The sequence below is a fragment of the Theobroma cacao genome, chromosome 9 (genome assembly GCF_053813885.1).
Source record: "Theobroma cacao isolate CCN51 chromosome 9, ASM5381388v1, whole genome shotgun sequence".
Taxonomy (NCBI): Eukaryota; Viridiplantae; Streptophyta; class Magnoliopsida; order Malvales; family Malvaceae; genus Theobroma; species Theobroma cacao.
Genome location: NC_142647.1, coordinates 5550173 through 5568793, shown reverse-complemented (window position 1 = coordinate 5568793; position 18621 = coordinate 5550173). Strand labels below are relative to the sequence as shown.

The window sequence follows — 18621 nt, the reverse complement described above, 5'->3', positions numbered from 1 at the left end:
ATTGGATTGGGCTTTTCAACCCACATGGATATAGACATGTAAATGATAATCTATTACCTATTTAAAAGGAAAATTTTCATTTAACCACGTGTCAGTTATATCATTGCCCACGTTTTTTAATCTACTAACCCATGAGTCAGCCAAACTTTGCAGGAGAATTAGTCAAGCAACGTTTACCCATAAGTCAAATTGATATCTCTTTTGCTCATGAGTCAGTCAAGGCACATTTTCAAGTTAGTAGTTTTATATCTTTGTCAATCATGCTCAAGCTTTAACAAAGGAGATTGAAATCTCTGATTTTGCTTAATAGGGAGGCTACGCCAAGTTCTATTATATGGAAGCTCTCAATTGTCAATTTAAAAAAAAATATCATCATTATCGTGGTAGCTACGTCAAAAAATTCATTCAATAAAAATAATTTTTTGAAAATGATAAGAGTTCAGAATTGATAGATTTATCACAGTGTCTATTAATACTTAAAAGAAAATTACATAATATAAAAGTCTTTTGATAAATAATAAAAATAACAACTAATTGAATAAAGTTATTGATGACTTACCAAAATTATTGGAAGATCCTAAAATTATTTTCACAAAGTTGATTAATTTTAAATAATTATAAAAGCATAAGATAAAAAAGTAGTAATTAAAATTGACAATAATTTAGAAAATTTCATCATCAAAACTAAACAATTTTCAATAAGTGTAATTAATATTCATTTTATTTTGACTTTCAAAAAATATTCATTTTATTTTAATAATTTTATTATATAAATTATGTAACTTACCAATAATTACTTTTAATATATTATAGTTTCTCAATATAAATTTTATTTCACTGTTAGAATCATTTAATTAACAAAATATGATTCTGTCAACTTTAGTATATATTAAGATATAAAAAATCAAATATTTTCAAAAAAATTATTTAATAAAAAATTTTGCTTAGTAAAACATGAGAAAATATTTTGAAAATATTAATTTTGTAAAATAATTATTTTAATTTATTATTATTGCTATTATTATAACATTTTTGCAATTTAAATTTATTTATTATTTTTATTATTATTTATATTTATAATATTATTAAATTTAAAATTATTTTTAATGAAAAATTTAACACCCATGCGAAGCGGTCACCACTTTAGTTATAGATGTATAACTTGGCTTTCGTTTCAGAGAGTGATGTATCATATAGGTAATCACTCGTTTCGCAAAGAGGCTGGGGTTAGATGATTAAAGACGCCACCGCGCGGGCGCCGCAGCCAGAGGATGAGAAAACACGTTTAATGTTGAGAGCCGCCCAGATTTGCCCTCCGTCACTATTTTATACCCATATTTTAAAAAAAAAATCATTTAGCAGCGGGCAGATTAATTTACCATTCTATCCTTCCCAAAATGACCAAATTTCCAACCATAGGGACCGCCGCGAATAAATGCAAGAGGAATAAAAGCCTCTAAAATCTAAAATTACCTACCTACCCCTTTCGCATCACGAATCCCATCACCAGTCAACAGGTCAACGTGCGTCCTTTGCACCTAACCCAAATCCCCAAACTACCCCTTACACACATTTTCATTTCTCTTTATCCTCTTCCTTTCTCTTTCTCAAAAGCCACGCAGTTTCTTTCTGTCCTTTTTTGCGAGTCTGCTCCTGTGTTTGGTTTCAGTTTCTAACAAGAAAAAAACGAAGGAAAAAGAAAAGGATAAAACCTGAAAAACCAAAAAATAAAAAAGTCGTTATCAAAATCCTTCAAAGCTCTTTCTCTAGCTTTGATGATCTGATTGATCGAACTCGTCGATAAGCATGGAACGAATCGTCGGTGGCAAATATAAGCTCGGCCGTAAGATCGGCAGTGGATCTTTCGGTGAAATTTTTCTTGGTTCGTCTCTTCCTTGTCTTCTTTCTTCTTTTAACTATCTTTTTCATTTTTTTCTTCTTTTTATATGAAGTGATTTATAGCGATTTTGATTTCGTTTCGGCAGCTACGCATATTGATACGTTCGAGATCGTCGCTGTTAAGATGGTAAGTGTCTTCTAATGCTTTGCAGATTCATGATCTGATTATCGTTTAAGCTTTTTTGTGTAGAAATAATAGCTAGAACTAAAAATCATTTTTTTTTCAAAAAGATTATATATTTTTTAATTTAATTTTGGCGGTTACAGGAGAACAATAAAACGAAGCATCCGCAACTGCTTTACGAAGCAAAATTGTACAATATTCTTCAAGGAGGAAGTAAGTACTGTACTGCTTCAGTTTATTTATTTATTTTATGAAGATTTTAGAAATTAGAATAAATGAAATAACGAGTTATTTTTTATGATTTTAATTGATGTATAGGTGGAATTCCAAGCATAAAATGGTCAGGTGTTAATGGGGAAGATAATGTACTTGTTCTCGATTTACTCGGACCTAGTCTCGAGGATCTCTTTGTGTACTGTGGCAGGAAGTTTTCGCTGAAAACTGTCTTAATGTTGGCTGATCAAATGGTGAGCTTAAATTGGTGACATTTTGTATTCAATTGTTGCATGAATGATTACATGTTTTAATCTTAAATCGTTGGATTTTCTTTTTAGATTACAAGAATCGAATATGTTCACGCCAAGGGATTTCTTCATAGAGACATAAAGCCTGATAACTTCCTAATGGGACTTGGTCGCAAAGCAAATCAGGTTTATATAATTGATTTTGGCCTTGCCAAAAGATACCGAGACTCCACAACTAATCGCCATATTCCTTACAGGTAGTTTTTGGGTTTAGTTGGTATTTATTACTCCTCGCCTTCATGTTTTTCTGATTTGCTACATATAAACCACTTCTGCAGCATTTATGTCAGTCTTGATTGCTGTTACTGAAATAATTAACTTTTGCCTCTAACAGAGAAAACAAAAATTTAACGGGGACTGCTCGTTATGCAAGTTGCAATACTCATCTTGGAATAGGTAAGGAAAGAGGTTTTCTTTTTGGTCATCCATTGAGATGAAGCACTTAATTCATTAACTTGGATATTTATATCGTTATGTTTTTGTTGTAGAGCAAAGTCGGCGGGATGATTTGGAGTCACTTGGCTATGTGCTTTTATATTTTCTCAGAGGAAGGTAGCCAACCTGTTTTCACTGATTTTTATTGCAAATAAGTTTCTTGCATTTGGCTATTTTGGTATTTATTTGTGTGTATTTAGCTGACTAAATGTTTCTGCATATAGTCTTCCATGGCAAGGTTTGAAAGCTGCCACAAAGAAGCAGAAATATGATAAAATATGTGAGAAGAAGTTGTCCACTCCTATTGAGGTGTGTCTGCATTTTATATATCTTTCAGTTCTACATTGTGGTTCCAGCATGATTTGATTAACATGGCTGCTGTTTTCTCTGACTGTTGTTATCAAGGTTCTATGCAAGTCTCATCCTGTGGAGTTTGCATCATACTTTCATTATTGCCATTCTTTGACATTTGATCAACGTCCTGATTATGGGTTCCTGAAGCGTTTGTTCCGTGATTTATTTCTTCGTGAAGGTATTGTAGGATGCATTTTACCTTTCAATTCTGTAAAAACCCCTCAACATTTTTTTGCTTGAAATTGTTGAATGCCTGTGTCGCGTGGTGGTTGTAATTTTTCTACAGTTGGATGTGCTATACTCTTATGCCTTCATCTATGTTCAGTAAGGCTCTTGTTTCAAAGCATGAGGCTTATGAATGCTATTGAACAAGCTGATTGTGATCTAGAGTGATGTCCTTTGACATTGTTGGTTAAATTATGCTATTGAAGGGGGAAGAAAAGGCCTCCTGCCAGCTGGCTTGATGGATGTCACAGATGTAGATGAATAATTTTATACATAATCTTCTGCAAACTAATATTTGGTTTTTTATTATGGTAGGTTATGAGCTTGACTACATATTTGACTGGACAATCATCAAGTACCAGCAGGCCCAGAAAACTAGATCTCAGCCTCGATTGTCTGTCAGTATCTCAAACTTATACCAAAATTTGTTATTGCATTTAGATTGAATATGGTATCTGGTATTTTAAATTGTAGAACCTGCATAGTAATTTGGTAGTTGTATCCTTTAAATGGAACATTGCCATTTTGACATGATTATATTTCCCAAATTACAGCCAGTTACTGGAGGTAGCAGCAGTCATCCATTACCTGTGGATGTGGATCATCATCAAGGTTAGCTCCTGCTGCTGCGCTTTCTTCTCAAATGACGGAATGGTGTCTTGAGGAATTTATCTATTGGATAAAAGAATTATAGAAGACCTTTAATAAGTCAAAAGCAAAGATCTAATATTTGTGTCAGATTATGGTGTCTTTAGTAACTAAGTTATGCTTTCAGATTTGGATGTTGCATCAAGGTTGGAAGAGCTTTAATCTTGGTGTCACTTTTTTTTCTTTTTCTTTTTTTTTTTTTGGTTTAGTGAACATTATTAGTTTATTTGCCCTTCTGAAAAATCTTTCAACAGTATGAGTTTAATTTCCCATCTGAGGGAAACTTTTATATAAAAAAAATGATTTTCTGAAATTTTCTTTACATATGTTGCGTCTTGAATGGTAAAATGTATACCATAAAATTAGCCATCCTCTCTTGTTGGGGATATTTTAGCAATACCATTATAAGAATCCATAAAATTGCGTCTTGAATGGTAAAATGTATACCATAAGTCAATGGGCCTAGTCTAAGGTAATGCCTAAAGTAACCTTTTTTGCTGTCTTTCTTACTGGGACTGGCACTGGATTTTATATATCCATAAGAATAAGATTACATAGGTAAAAATGATAATTTAAAGAACAAAATAGTGAACTTTCAACTGGAGACTATGTCGATTGTAGATTACTGAAGCTAGGTAACTATTTTGTTCAACCTGAATTTCCTCATTGAAAACTGGTTTCTAAAGTTTTCACATCCCGCCTCCAATGATTTCACCTTTTTTTTCTTTTGGTAGGTTGGGTGGGTAGAGGCTTGACTAGACACAGATGCCTGGTTGCTTTCAGTAACAGGCGACTGATATGATTATTCATATGCTTTGGAAGCACATATCTATTAATTTATGAAATTGATAGATAATACAAATCATATATGTAGGAATATTTATGTTAGCTATTTTGTTGTATTGTATAAAAAGCAAGGAGATAAGGCTGAGGTTTAAAACCATTTTATGATCATTATCTTTAGAGAGATTTCAAATTCTGTTATTCTTGATGTTAGTTTTATTTGGAAATAATATTAAGATTTGGTTGTTATTTGATTGCCAGCAGGCTTCAATGCCACTTATTCGAATGACGTCACAGAGCGCATTAGATCAAGTAATGTTTCTGGTCCAGGTGTTCGCATGCAATTTAAATCAGCAACAGGGAAGAACTTGGTTTCTGATGCTACAGTTGACAAAAATGTAAGTTTGTTGATCTTGTTTCAAACTAAGACGGAAAATTTATGCTAACTATTCTTGTTGCTTTTTAATAGCACTTATGCATGTGTAGGTATTAATGGATACAGTTCTATGTACTTGATTTGTCTTCATTTTTTTTTTCTTGCGTTTAAATTTTGGAATGCGCTGTAGCATCCTTGCATTATTAATTTTCGTGTCTATTTTGGCAGATTTTTGACTCTCATACACCCTCATCATCGTTTGCACCTGCTGGCACCTCAAAAAGAAATGGTCAGAAATTGCCCACTGAAGCTGCCAATTCTGGCCATGGAAATGGAAACAAAATCGGACCTTCCAGTAGTTGGATTTCATCATTGCAGCGCATTTCGTCTGCCAAATGATGAAAATGGTAATTTATCCACGCATAGATCAGTTTATATTAATTTGGATTCTATCCAAATTTTCTGGCATCATTGTCCATATATTCTGAAATATACCTTTAGCTATGATTCTGGTCAAGGAGACTCTAGTGATGTATCGTTTGAGTCAGTGGGTTTTGGTGATTTCATGTTATGCATTCTCGCCTTGTATTTGATTGAGAGCTCTTAGTGATGTGTTTATGGAGGCCTGCAAATTTGCGGCTAATATGAAGATTTGTATTAGTTAGCCTAGAATGGCAGTTTCCCATGGTACAAACACATTGGTTGTTATGTAATACGGATACGTGAAGCTTGTTTGAATCCTGAGCTGTACATAGATGTCATAAATGACCCACAGCAATCTTTATGTTTATGGTTTTATGTGAACATGAATTACATGTGATGAAATATATTGCTACCCAGAAAATAATTCAATTTCATCTTGACATATGATTGGCAAAAAGTAATTTTAATTTGCGTAGTTTACAATTTTATCAGCTACCTTTAAGGGACTCATTAAGTCATGAAATTTTTTTTCTTCAATGTTTTCTTCTTGCTTCATTCTTTCTCTTCTCAAAAGCCTTTGCAATATATATTTGTTTCCATGCATAACTTCAATATCCTCATGTTGGACTTAAGAAGACTAAAATATTCTCTAGGCCATCCTATATTAGAACAATGAGAAGTTAGTTGTTCTGTCCTTTCAAAATTTATGGTATGAAAATTTTTCTAGCATATTGTTGGTCATGAAACTAATTTTAAATAATCCTCTCAATTATCAGTTAATACTTTCTAATTTGCAGGACTCATTTCTGCCTACAGTACTGTTGGAAAGGGTGGAATAGGGAATTACAATTCAGGAATGCATACAAAGACCATAAAACATATATTTCTCTGCATGCTAACCATGGAAGATCTAGTAATGGCTGCAAACTACTGACTGGTGAACACTGAAGAAACCATTTATGGTTGGTATTTTGTCTTGTATCCTGAATTCTGCAAATATCAACAGTGTACATGCAGTAAAGCTCAGTTGTATGTTCGATTTCAAGTTGATGATTTTGGAATTGATTGGTCTACTTCAAGGAGCACATTGCCTCAGACTGGAATGTTGACAGGCGGTGTGCCAACAATGTGTAACTAGTAACTACCCAGCTTGTCTTATTATGTAAAAATTCTGATAGAAGCTGTTCAGGATAATTAGAGAAGATAGAAAGTCGACTACTATTTGCATATGCTGTGGCTACTTGGGTTCTGGAGATCTGAAGAGCTCTGTGGGGCAAAGCTGGACTTTGAGAACATTTTATGTCTGGTTTGAAGTTTGAACCAGGTGGGGGATAAAACATTTTCTCTCATCAATTGTTGGTCTAGGAATAGTATTGCTTTTCTTGGTCAGTTGACACTTGTATTAGTCAGGGCTCAAGATTTTGTGCATCTGAAACCAGATGACGGTAGCATTGCTTCAAGCTGCTTCAAGTATGTACAGCTTCTGACATCCTCTTCTGATAATTATTCTATTCCAGAAAGTGGTGCAATTTATGCCATTAGTGGAGTTTGTGAAATCTGAAGTTAGATGATCAGGAATATTCTGTTCCTTCCCCAGATAAGTGGGGCTCCTTAGGATACATTTTCGGTCTTCCTTGACGAGGAAAGAGGAGTGAGGGGAGGATGTCAGACCTGAAGGAGTAGGGCTGGTTCAGGAAAAGATCTGGGAAACTAGTTGGAAGGCAGTTAGTATTGGCATGAATTCTTGAGAAGGGGGGACATGCAAGCGTTGTGTTATGGATCTTCAGCTGGGAACATCGGTAACCAAGTTATCGGTTATCAAATGTCAAATGGGTTTATTAATGCAATCTTTTTGTGTGGTCTTTTCCTTTGTTCTTTCCGGGTGTTTCTCCGCTTCTGGACGCCCCAGGTTTTATTTGGCCGTTGAAAACTAGGAAGCTGGGCACCGTCAACATGTAATAATACAAGGGTAAGAAATGTTTCGGTATGTGTGCGTATAGGGTTTTAATTATTTTATTCTTACGAAAGTTTTTAATTGTAATTTGTACCTCTTTTTATTGTGTGCATTTCATTTTGAATTATTTTGGAAGATCAGCTTGCAATTTGAAACGAAAGCAAGATAAATAAAGATTCCAGGGTGAGCTCTACTTGCATAATTTAAGTTAAAGCTAAAATATATATTTCGTGCGTTAGTTGTACGTGACATATTCAGGGAAGAGAATGCTTCTGAGAATTGTGATATCGTTTTCGTTCTTGTTCATTCAACCTAAAGGGCTGCGTTTACGCATTCATTGACAAAACGTGTCATCCTTCGCTAGCCTTGGGCACATGGTCTGAAGTCTATAGTGTGAAACCAAGATTTTTCTAGTTACCAATTGAATTAAGTAATTTTGTTGTTTATAGTCTGTCTGAAACCAAGATGTTTCCTTTGGTTTTTCAAGAGTAGTAACCTCTTTTGTGGTTATAATAATTGGTATCATCACCTTTCGAACTAAGCGCGAGGGCCGGTTTAATGAGCAAATCGGAAACAGGGAAAAGATAAATCATTTGGAAGAGATCTCAATCCATTTCTTTGAGATTCTGAACCATTAAAAAAAAATTACCATTTAATGGGATTAGCTTACCGGAGGTAGCTAATATCCATTCCTCATCTCTAAGCCTTTCAAAACGGTCACGACTTTGGCCAACACAAGCCCAGGCTCTATGCTGTTAGCCCCAACTATTCCTGCCAATAGTTTGAGTTTCTTCCTGGTTCCGTCGTCGTGAAACAAGTTATTCAGGCATCCTTCATCGTTTGAAACATCAGTACGAAAACAAGCCAATGACTCAGCGTCTGAGAAATCTTCGAGCCCGGATGGGTCACCACTCACTCTATCCAGAATCAAAGACTTTGTTCTCTTCGTAGCCCTCGAATTTGCAAGAGCATCAGTAGCCACAGGCTTCGAGATGCCAAAATGGTCTTCCCGTCTGGAGCAGAAGGCTGTAATGAAATGGTTGGAACAATCAAAGATTACATATTGCTTCCTTTCACGAGGACACAACTTTGTATCATCCGAGTCTTCTCTTGGAGCCATCTGTTTCTCTACTCCCTACTGAATTGGAAAACACGAAAAAGATGGCTCTCTCATATACAATAAAGTAAAACTTTTACACGAATGTCTTTGAATTTGCCATAAAGAAGGAACGTTACAAAGTGAGGCAGGACAGCAGACTTGTAGTAAACTCTGAAACTGAAAAGTTGAAGAAATTATGATAATATTGAATTGAATGGAGCTAAAATTTCGGGGTTTAATGGGAAATATGGTTGGCGTCATTAAGATTTTAGCATTAAGACCGAAACCACCTGACTAAGAAGGGTTTAAATCAAGAACCAACTGCCTATCTAAATGGTCAAGACTACTGGGATTTGTTGGAAAACTACAGTCAAAATAGAATATTAAATTGAGTAGTAATAGTTTTAAAGTAAAAGGGGAATGTTTCACCATACAAAATGAATTTAGCATCTAAAAGAATGTTTCAATTATGAGACTGTTCATTTTGTTGTTTGGAATCCAAAATTTAAAGCACAGTACTTGATAATGACAATAAATCCAAGCAAAATTGGAAGAATAGGGAAATCTGCAGAAAAACAAACTTCCCTGTTGAATAATTTGATTCATCCAAATATGAATTTGCTCTTTTTAATTGCCTCATAAAAGCATACAAGTGGTAAGCTTGTAGGCTTTATATTCTTGCTCAATGTTACTAATATTGTCTGATTCAATGCAGGGACATACTTGGACACGAGTTTCCAACCACTTTAAACATAGATTAATACTAATCAAATTTAAAGTAAGATATGTATTAGATTTCAATAAAAGCAAAATTCAAAATTGTTCTTTTAAACTTGTGGTTATTACACAATATTACAATAAAGTTATAGAATTTCAGGAGCAACTGCCTCATTGTCTTTGTCCTTTAAGTCATTTGTAGAATGCAAAAATTGGTCTATCGAAACCAGTTCTAGTGCCCGACAACCCTGATGTGACATCTTCTACCATTCTGAATCCAATCTGCAAATGAGATACATATCGCAAAGCAATAATGATTAACAGGAGCCTACAAAGTTAAATTTTCCATCCAACCTGAAACCTCAACATCATTAGCAAAGATGCAACACATACCTTATCCAGAAGAATTTCCTGAAAACTCTCTGGTCGGAACATTATACTGCGATAATTACTTGCTGTTGTCTGCAAAATATTGCGGAAAGGTTTTTAGAAGATCTAGTCAAGAAATGAATTTAATGAAACACTGATCAAACATGTAAATTTATGTTGAACATGTGGCAATACTTTAGTCGTAGATAATCACAGAATGCTCTTGTAAACAGAAACAAAGAAGTGAGAATATACTAGAACAGTGGTGAACATATACGAGCAAGTCAACACTGCACTCATCATACTCAAAGGTATCACCCTATAAATGTTCACATTAATTGAATAAGAATAAAGAGCTATACCTCAGAGACTCTACGGTTCTTTTCATATGATTCCCAAGGTTGAGGTTCCAACACAAAAACGCCACCCTGCTCATGATCATAAGCAGTTCAGATGATACTGTACATGCATTCTTCCATGTGTGTGCATAAGTGGAAAGAAAATTGATACTCATTGCTAAAAAAAATTTCTCCCTGACAAGGCTGTGTGTTAATTACCGGATGAAGAAGCCTCCAAATCTTTGTAAATAAAGTAATCAATCCATCATCACCCCAGTTCAGGTGAATCCACTTTGTCACGCTCAAACTGTGTTGCAGAAGAATTCATTTGAAATCAAAACCAGCACATCTATATATATTATTTTCTGGAAGTCCTTTATAATTAACCCCCCCCCCCCCCCCCCCCCCCCCAACCCCTCTTTTCTTTTTCATTTAATGTAATCTTTAATCAAAATTTTCAGGGGAAAAACTAAAAGTTCAAAAGGGAGTAATACAGAAAAAATGAAGACTTACCAAATAATTGTATCATAATGCTTATCAGGTGGACAATGGCTCTGCACAAAATTTTCTCGTCGGAAAGACACTATATCAGATAGATCTCTTTCTCCAGAAGAATGATAGTTTAGACTTTTGTTTGTGCCTTCGTTTGACGATGCATCAGTACATTGCTCCAAACTGTTTACTCCCTGTACAACCTTTACACTGGAATCTCTTGCTTGTTTCTTCTGAGCAGATTCCACTTTCGTAATTTTTCTAAGGTACCAGAATGCATCCTCAATTAGACCTGGAGGATGAAAAATGAAAATTGCTTTAGTCTTCTTTCAGTTTCAACCTGACAATGAAAAACTTCCATACTGGGGCACCACATGCAGGTGGAACCATAATATTAAACTGAAAATTATATCAATTGTAAACCCCTACTGACACAACAGAAAATATAAGCCCCAAATCAGCTTGTTTACACATGTATTCACTATGTTCAACATGCTTGAACATGACATGCACTTACAAACCTAACAATATTCCACCACAGGATCGTTTGATTTACTCTGATGTCTTAATTCTCATCAAACAATACCACAAAATAAAAATTAAGAAGACATAGAGAGAAACAAATTCCATCCTTTAATCAACATACTCAACTTATCCAACAAACTAAAATATATGCACAGACAAAATGTCAATCTTCTCACGATATTAGGACTGCTATTAGAATCTTACCAGAATCAATGTCGAGCCCAAGGATGCTGTGGCAGTTATACTCTTTTGCTGCAGAAGTAGGAATAAAATCATCAATTCCCCCATGGGCAAGTACGAGGCAAATGCTGCGAATTCACATCATATTTATGATGCTAACATCTTACAATAGAAAATACAAGAGACACACGGAAGCATGCACCCTACATTATTCCCTGGCCACACACCACCCCTCCCCAATAAAAGGGAAAAAAATGAAAAAGAAAAGCAGCATACCCACAAGATTACGTTCTACTTTCTTTCACAGCTTCCTAATATCCGATTCTTCATTCACATAAAAACGACCCGTTTTCCATCACTTAAAACTACATCTTTGACACCAAATCAAAGCATAAATATGTTTTCCAATGGCAAAGTTAAGACCCAGAATTGACAATGAGAAAACAATAGTATAAAGAAAAAAAAAAGCAAATAAGTGATTGAGAAAGAGGAATTTAGCAAAAGTACCAATATGGATTGTAATAACGCCGCTGTTACAACCGATATCCAGACAATCCTTCCCTTCAAACCACTCCTTCTTCAATACCTTAATCCGAGGATCTTCTTTTACTTCATGACCTGGTCCAATCTAGAACAACCACGTACGTGAACAATTAAAAAAAATCCAAATATTTCTAACGTTCACTTTAATTTCTAAAAAAAAAAAAACGAGAAAAGGAAAGGAAAATTTACTCGGTAGCCGTAATAGTTTTTGTAATTGCCGAAGGGGAAAACTTGTTTGCGTTTCTTGTTTGGGTTGTTCTTCACCTCCATTTGGACACTGCTTTTGGCTTCGGCTTTGGCTTCCCCCTTCTTAATCTCACGTTTCTCTTTCTGCTTTTGCGGTTTCTCCAATTTCTTGCGTTTGGTCTCGTTCTCTACTGCCATAATTTCCTTCGTATGGAAACGAAAGTGAATAACCCAACGCCGTTTTTAAACTTTTTTTTCTTTTTTTTTTTTAAAAGGAAAATCATGGGGTTTTAGGGATGAGTGAATAGGGTTTTAAAGGTTTCTGAAATGAACCGCTCCGCGCCAATGTATTCTTAGGTTCTGTAAAACTGGAACCGGACGGTTTAACCCTCTGCTCCAGCTCAATAGTCAAAAACCAATCAACTCCCTCCTCGTCACACGTCATTGTCACTCTTTTTTGTTTTTTATTTACAGAAGGTGATTCCTATCATTTCCTTGAACAGGAATTCATACGAATATACTCCCACTATATTAACGGCTGAACCATCCACAGGTGTCGATTTGTGTCATCGCCCAATCACACAGGAGCTAAACCCAACATCAATTTGGTGGGTTTCAATCGGTATTTTCTCTGACAAAAGTGTTTCAATAATCACCTCAGCGTCTAACAATTGCCTGGGAGCACAGTGCATAGTACCTGACTGCCCGTGAGTGAATCCCATCAACAGAGGGGGAAAAAAAACCTAATGAAAATGCCTATAACTTAGCTCGATTCAAGAAACATGCCCCCACCGAGATGACGTCTTGGTTATATCACATGAAATATATGGTTCAAGAATCCAATATGTACTTGAATATTATGCCGTTCACTTATTTCATGCCAATGCCAGCCAAGTTAGAAATCACGGTATTGCTTGTACCAATTGAAAGAAAAAATGGCCTGAACACCCTTACCCACAGTAAGAATAAATTCTGTCGGAGCTCACTATTTGTGCTGCATTTGTTAAAACACATCGGTTCAAGGACATATATGACTGTCTAACAGATACATAATGCAGTGATGCAAATTTTTAACTACGTCTTACACGTTTTTGGTGAATGCTTTAAACAAATTTTCCTTGGGACTCAAAAATTAGAGAATCAACTTCAAATACATAACATAGCAGACACGGATTACTATAGTACATTTTGTATGCTTACAGGCAACTCCTAACAGGCAGCTGAATCAAATGTAAGTGTTTTGTGATAATATTTCATTGAAATAAAATAAGAAAGATAATTAAACAGAAACTGACATCTCAAGATCCCTGCACTTCTGTGAAGCTAATGGCTATGCGATTGTCCCGTTCAAGATTTATCTACAAAACGGGATTGGCTGTGTTCTCATGGGAAATTTCTTCAACAAATCCTTTCAGCTCAGGTTCAGGTTCCAGTGTCAAAAGGATACTATGAGAATATGCCCGAAACTCACTCCAATTCCTTGAGGAAATCGATGTTATCAACAAAAACCTGCAAAATTAAAGAGCAAAGTGAGTCAATTACAAAAAAGAATAAGCAACACAAGTTACTTCATCTCTTAAGTAGAAACAATCAAAAAAATGAAGTGGTGCTGCATATTAATCAAAAACAGAAACCTTTTCTACAAAAAGCTAATAGAAGTCTATATTGGAGCAATGCACATGAATGAGCAAACATTCTTGATGTATGTTCTTTTCAGAGATGTTGTTGATATCTTTGTGTTGAAAGGCATTCAGCACCATAATTTTCATTGCCGTTAACTCAGTACACTCAATAAAGATGTAAAAAGTTTATGCAGAAGCTTATTTTGAAAAGTATGCTCCAAAATTTCAGACTTTTCCACTACTTGGTGGCATGAAACTGAACCAACAATAACAGACTCATCAACAACATTGAACCCCCCCCAATCTTCAACTTACAGAATACAACTAAGTTGCATCACATTTAAGAATATAGTCTTCCAACCATGCTGGACATGTTCTTTGAATGGAAGTTCACCTATCATTATTCCCAAAGAAACTGAATACATTGCTAGATGTTAATGAAACCAGATAAAGTTTCAAAAGTTCTCCAACTAAGGAAAAGATGATGAATTTGGCCCCAAAAAGAAAACAGGCATACCGTCTTCCAACCATCAGGATCTAAGCATGCAGTGATCTTGGTGTTGATACCAGGTAATGGTCCAGGTTCCCGGGTAATTTTCCCACCAAAAAGTTTGACTGCCTCTGCAGTTTTGTAAACATCATCTGTGCCAATTGCAATCTGCACAGTCGCAAGTGATAAGCCTTTAACTTGTTCCCATGAAATAAGAAATAACGGCTCGAAAAAACAAAGTAGAATCACAAACATACTGCATGGTTATGTTTTGTTTCTTTATTATTTTTTTTTGAAAATTCAATATATATTCATTACAGAGGGAACCAATGGTACTCCTCTGAATGGGAAACAGCCAAGATTCAGGTCTGTTACTTTCACAGTCCTGAAGTAATATCTCTGAATCATGGCACCAAAAACAGAACTCAACAATCAGTACAAAAGAGAAGGGTTCCCGGGCCTCTCAATTGCCTACCAGTAACCCTTCCTACAAACAAGCTCAAAAGAGAACCCCTGTTCCGGCCAACAAAACCCCCAAACATCTAAAAGTCTCTGACCATACCAAAAAACAACATATTAAACCACATATTCTTTCTTTGTAAATACATAAAAGTATAAAAACACAAGAAATCACCAAAAACAGTTGCCAAAATCCACCAAAAGAAGTTCCCCCCTGCATGCATGGTTATGTTTTCCAAACAAAGAGAAGTAAAAGCTTTTAAAGATTGAAGTGAAAAAAAAAAAAAAAAGCAGAAATATTTCTACCTGAGCATACGCATTTCCCTTGTCATAATCAGTGACCCCATAGTTGTACGTCAACTCAAGCACGGCATTTTTATCTTCAGGCCCATAGCCCATCATGGCTATTGTATACTAAAAGGAAAAATCACAAACATATGTCAGTTCATATATCTGAGGTGACAATAAGGACATGCAAGAAAGCACACACACAAACACGCAATATGCACACTTGAATCCTTCTTTGAAACCCTAAACTCCCCCAACCCCTTTTTCTCCTCTTTCTTTTTCCTTTCTTTTTCCACTTCTCTCCCCAGAATACACATTTTAACTGGTTATTTGCCAAATGAAATAGTGGATAGCTGTTTACCTTGTACTCTGGATTATCTCGTGTGCGAAGAAGCTCCATGCCAAAGGCCTGAGAGGAAAGGAGATAGAGAGTAAGACCTACTACATGACTTAAAAACATAGTAACCTCCCAAAAATGGCATGTTCATCAGTTTATGTAAAAGACTGTAAAATATCAGATATTATTGCCCAGCATTTCCCAGCAACTCTCACCTTCTCATAGAAATTTATGGAACGACCAAGATCACCAACACGTAGCATTACTTGGCACAAGGGTTCAGGAGTAGGCCCCCTTTCCAGCAGTTCAAACTTGTAACCATCAGGATCCTCAATAAATGCAATTACAGTACTACCACCTTTCACTGGACCAGGTTCTCTGGTTACTTTTCCACCCTTGGCCTTTATAAGTTCCACAGTCTTGGCAACCTAATCAGTGGAGCATACAAGCATTTGGCTTTAGAAACCAGAACCTAGAAACTCTAAGATACATAACAGTCTATCATCTTGTTAAAAATGGAAAACAGTAACACAATTTTGGAAGCCAAAGTTTGAACTTACATCCTCAACAGCAATACCAAAATGACCAAATGCAGTTCCGATGTCATACTTATCAATACCGTAATCTGGCAGGCATCATTCAATGAAAATTAATATCCACAGCTGAGCTCGTATATACTGTCAACTATAATATTCATATATGGAAAAATATTTATAACAAATAGTTACAGAATTTCAGATTTATCATCATTTAGAAAAGCAAAAGAGTATAGGATAGCTTACTGTAGGTGAGTTCAATAACAAAGTGAGAATCTTCTGGCCCATATCCAAGAAAGGCATTTGTGTATCTCTCCTCAGGTATGTCTCGTTTCCTCAACAGCTTCATTCCCAGGCACTCAGTATAGAATCTGCAACCACCATACATTCAAGTTTGGTTCAAAGATTCCAACCACAAGATTGTTTAAAAAGAACACATCTATCTCGCAATCCATTCATGAGATTAATAAAGGAAGCAAAAATAATACTAATACATCTTGACACATACTTGATGGTCCTGTCCAAATCCCCAACTCGATAAACAACATGGAGCATTCTTCTTTTATCCTTTTTAACCCACTCTAGGGCAGTTTCTTCGGCAGCTGCCGTGCTAGCTTGTACCACATTTCCGACCAGAGGCGTCCCTACCCTGCTTCCCTCAGCTATCAACAGCTTAGAAGCTTTCAAACCAAAGAATTGCAATTGCGGAACAGCTGGATAACATTCAAATAAAGGAAATGATTGAATCCATACAAATTCATTTCTTCCATTCTATAAAATTCAGCAGAATCTCCAGAAGTTGTTACTATAATTTTCGCAAGAGAGAAAAATATGCAATTATTCTAACAAATTACTGATTGTTTCAACCACTGCATTGTAAGCAGATGCATCTAAATTCCTTAAAAATCTGATATTTAAATCTTAAAACACTCTAAAATGAACTCCAGAAGTTCAACTTCAATGCCCGATACCTTCTAATTCTTCCAACAGTAATTAAATCCCCAATTAACTAAAACAATTAAAACATATATAAATAACTAAATTCTAGGGAATACAGGGGAAATAAACTTATAAAAAAATAGAAATAGTGCTTACTGCTGCCTAGATGAGAGAAAAGCAGGCGTCGAGGAAGGTGAAACGGGGAAAGGGAAACGCCAAAACGCGTACTAGGAACACCACCGGAGAACCTAAACGACGAGAGCGACGGTCGTATTGAGGAGGCCATGGGAATTATCCTCACCATCTTCGTGAATCTCCCTCTCTATATATATATATATATTAGTAATTTTTATTTAAAAAATAAAAATCTAAGCAGTTTCTATCTCCTCTAAACTCCGAGTCTGTGATGTTCGCAGGAGCTGTCTGTGACTGTGTCTGTAGCGTTTCTCTATATATATCTCTCTCTCTCTGCCTGTCTGTCTTTCTTTGTTTCTGCTTCTGTTTCTGTCCTGTGCAGTGAACGAGAGAGTGAGGTTGTAAATTTGCGATGAGAAGTTATTTATCTGGAGATGTAAATAACATTAATAATTAAAAAAGAAAATGCGAATATAGAAAAGAATAAGTAAAAGCAAAAACAGCTACTGCCTATTGGAATGTTAGAGAGTGAAGCCAAAGCCCTTTGTGTTCTTTTTTTTTTTTTTTTGATTCCAAAATGGCCGTACAATTGGACGTGGTTCACGAGTCACGACAGATGTCCAGATCCCGTTTTGAGGGGTTGCGTTTGTTTCTCTCCCTTTTGTTATCCACGATTTGCCTTGCCAGTTGCCTCTCTCTCTCTCTCTCTCTTTTCTTTTTCCCTCTTTATTTTTCTCCCTTTTTGGTTCGCAACGCAAAGAATGGGCATCATTTTTTTGTACTTAACGTGTCATCGACAAGTTTATAATTATTACTACCTTGGTGTTAAGGGTTTAATCTTGAACCTATTATCTCATAATCTAACTACATAGCCAATTTATTTTTTGCAAATACATTAAGGTTGGAATATAATAATTCTTGCTTCTTCTCAACAAAAAACCAACACCTAAGACAATAAATGGTATTAAATCTAGCCCACAAGATTTGGGCTTTACAACATTTCTCATTTCTATACTCATAATTTTGCTCCTTGAATGCAATTGAAATTGGCTTTGTCCTCTACCGTCAAGCTTACACTCTCCTCCAATCATGCACATAAGATAATTTTGTACTCTAATTAATAGCTAATCTTTTGATGGACATAAGAACTTAATGGTAAGTACATTTGACTCCCTAACTTTTTCTTTTAAATCCAAGTCCCATTTCTCCAATACTATCAAAAACTTAATGATCAAACCAGAAATTAAAATCGATTCGAATGATTAATCTAACTACCCTTTTGTGCTTTCACAAAAAACATTTAACCAAATCAAAAGTGCACTGTTAATTTTGGAGCCTTCTACGAGCAAATTGGACATTGGAAGACGAAAAGAGCCCAAACGTGGGGGGGAGATAATGAAAGAGAAGAGATATGGGCCCATAATGTCATGGACAAAGCCCGTTTACAAGCTTTTACTCCATGCATAGACAAAAATGTGGTCCATTATTTATTAGTAATGGTTTCTGCTATTTTTGGTCCTCAGGTGAGGGGAGGAAAGAAGAGGAGAGAGGTGGCTCCCCATACATAATGTTGCTGCTGCATGTAAATAGATATGCGAATGTAGTTTAAAAACATAGAATG

General features: G+C 35.5%; 3 protein-coding genes across 4 annotated transcripts; 1 reads left to right on the top strand and 2 right to left on the bottom strand.

The window, feature by feature from the left end:
• The first annotated feature begins 1589 nt into the window (after positions 1-1589).
• Positions 1590-7947, top strand: LOC18588551 (casein kinase 1-like protein 3). 2 transcript variants are annotated; one of them, XM_007013033.3, is made up of 14 exons: positions 1590-1882; positions 1986-2026; positions 2167-2236; positions 2342-2490; positions 2578-2744; positions 2882-2943; positions 3036-3099; positions 3207-3291; positions 3388-3514; positions 3877-3959; positions 4116-4173; positions 5257-5390; positions 5597-5775; positions 6589-7947. In XM_007013033.3, the coding sequence occupies exons 1-13, from the start codon at positions 1807-1809 to the stop codon at positions 5765-5767; spliced, it is 1287 nt and encodes a 428-aa protein (XP_007013095.2). In that variant the 5' UTR covers positions 1590-1806; the 3' UTR covers positions 5768-5775; positions 6589-7947. The 2 variants fall into 2 exon arrangements, with proteins under 2 accessions (XP_007013095.2, XP_007013094.2); XM_007013032.3 differs by having other exon boundaries at positions 5254-5390.
• Positions 7948-9578: 1631 nt separating this feature from the next.
• LOC18588549 (S-adenosyl-L-methionine-dependent methyltransferases superfamily protein) lies at positions 9579-12816 on the bottom strand. Its single transcript, XM_007013030.3, has 8 exons — positions 12198-12816; positions 11973-12093; positions 11490-11537; positions 10782-11052; positions 10488-10575; positions 10293-10358; positions 9955-10023; positions 9579-9843 (listed from the first exon to the last, which is right to left on the bottom strand). The coding sequence occupies exons 1-8, from the start codon at positions 12390-12392 to the stop codon at positions 9754-9756; spliced, it is 948 nt and encodes a 315-aa protein (XP_007013092.1). The 5' UTR covers positions 12393-12816; the 3' UTR covers positions 9579-9753.
• Positions 12817-13326: 510 nt separating this feature from the next.
• Positions 13327-17474, bottom strand: LOC18588548 (putative lactoylglutathione lyase, chloroplastic). The gene is made up of 9 exons (XM_018127999.2): positions 17022-17474; positions 16435-16639; positions 16173-16297; positions 15951-16015; positions 15606-15818; positions 15415-15462; positions 15072-15179; positions 14334-14474; positions 13327-13703 (listed from the first exon to the last, which is right to left on the bottom strand). The coding sequence occupies exons 1-9, from the start codon at positions 17167-17169 to the stop codon at positions 13662-13664; spliced, it is 1095 nt and encodes a 364-aa protein (XP_017983488.2). The 5' UTR covers positions 17170-17474; the 3' UTR covers positions 13327-13661.
• Positions 17475-18621: the final 1147 nt, after the last annotated feature.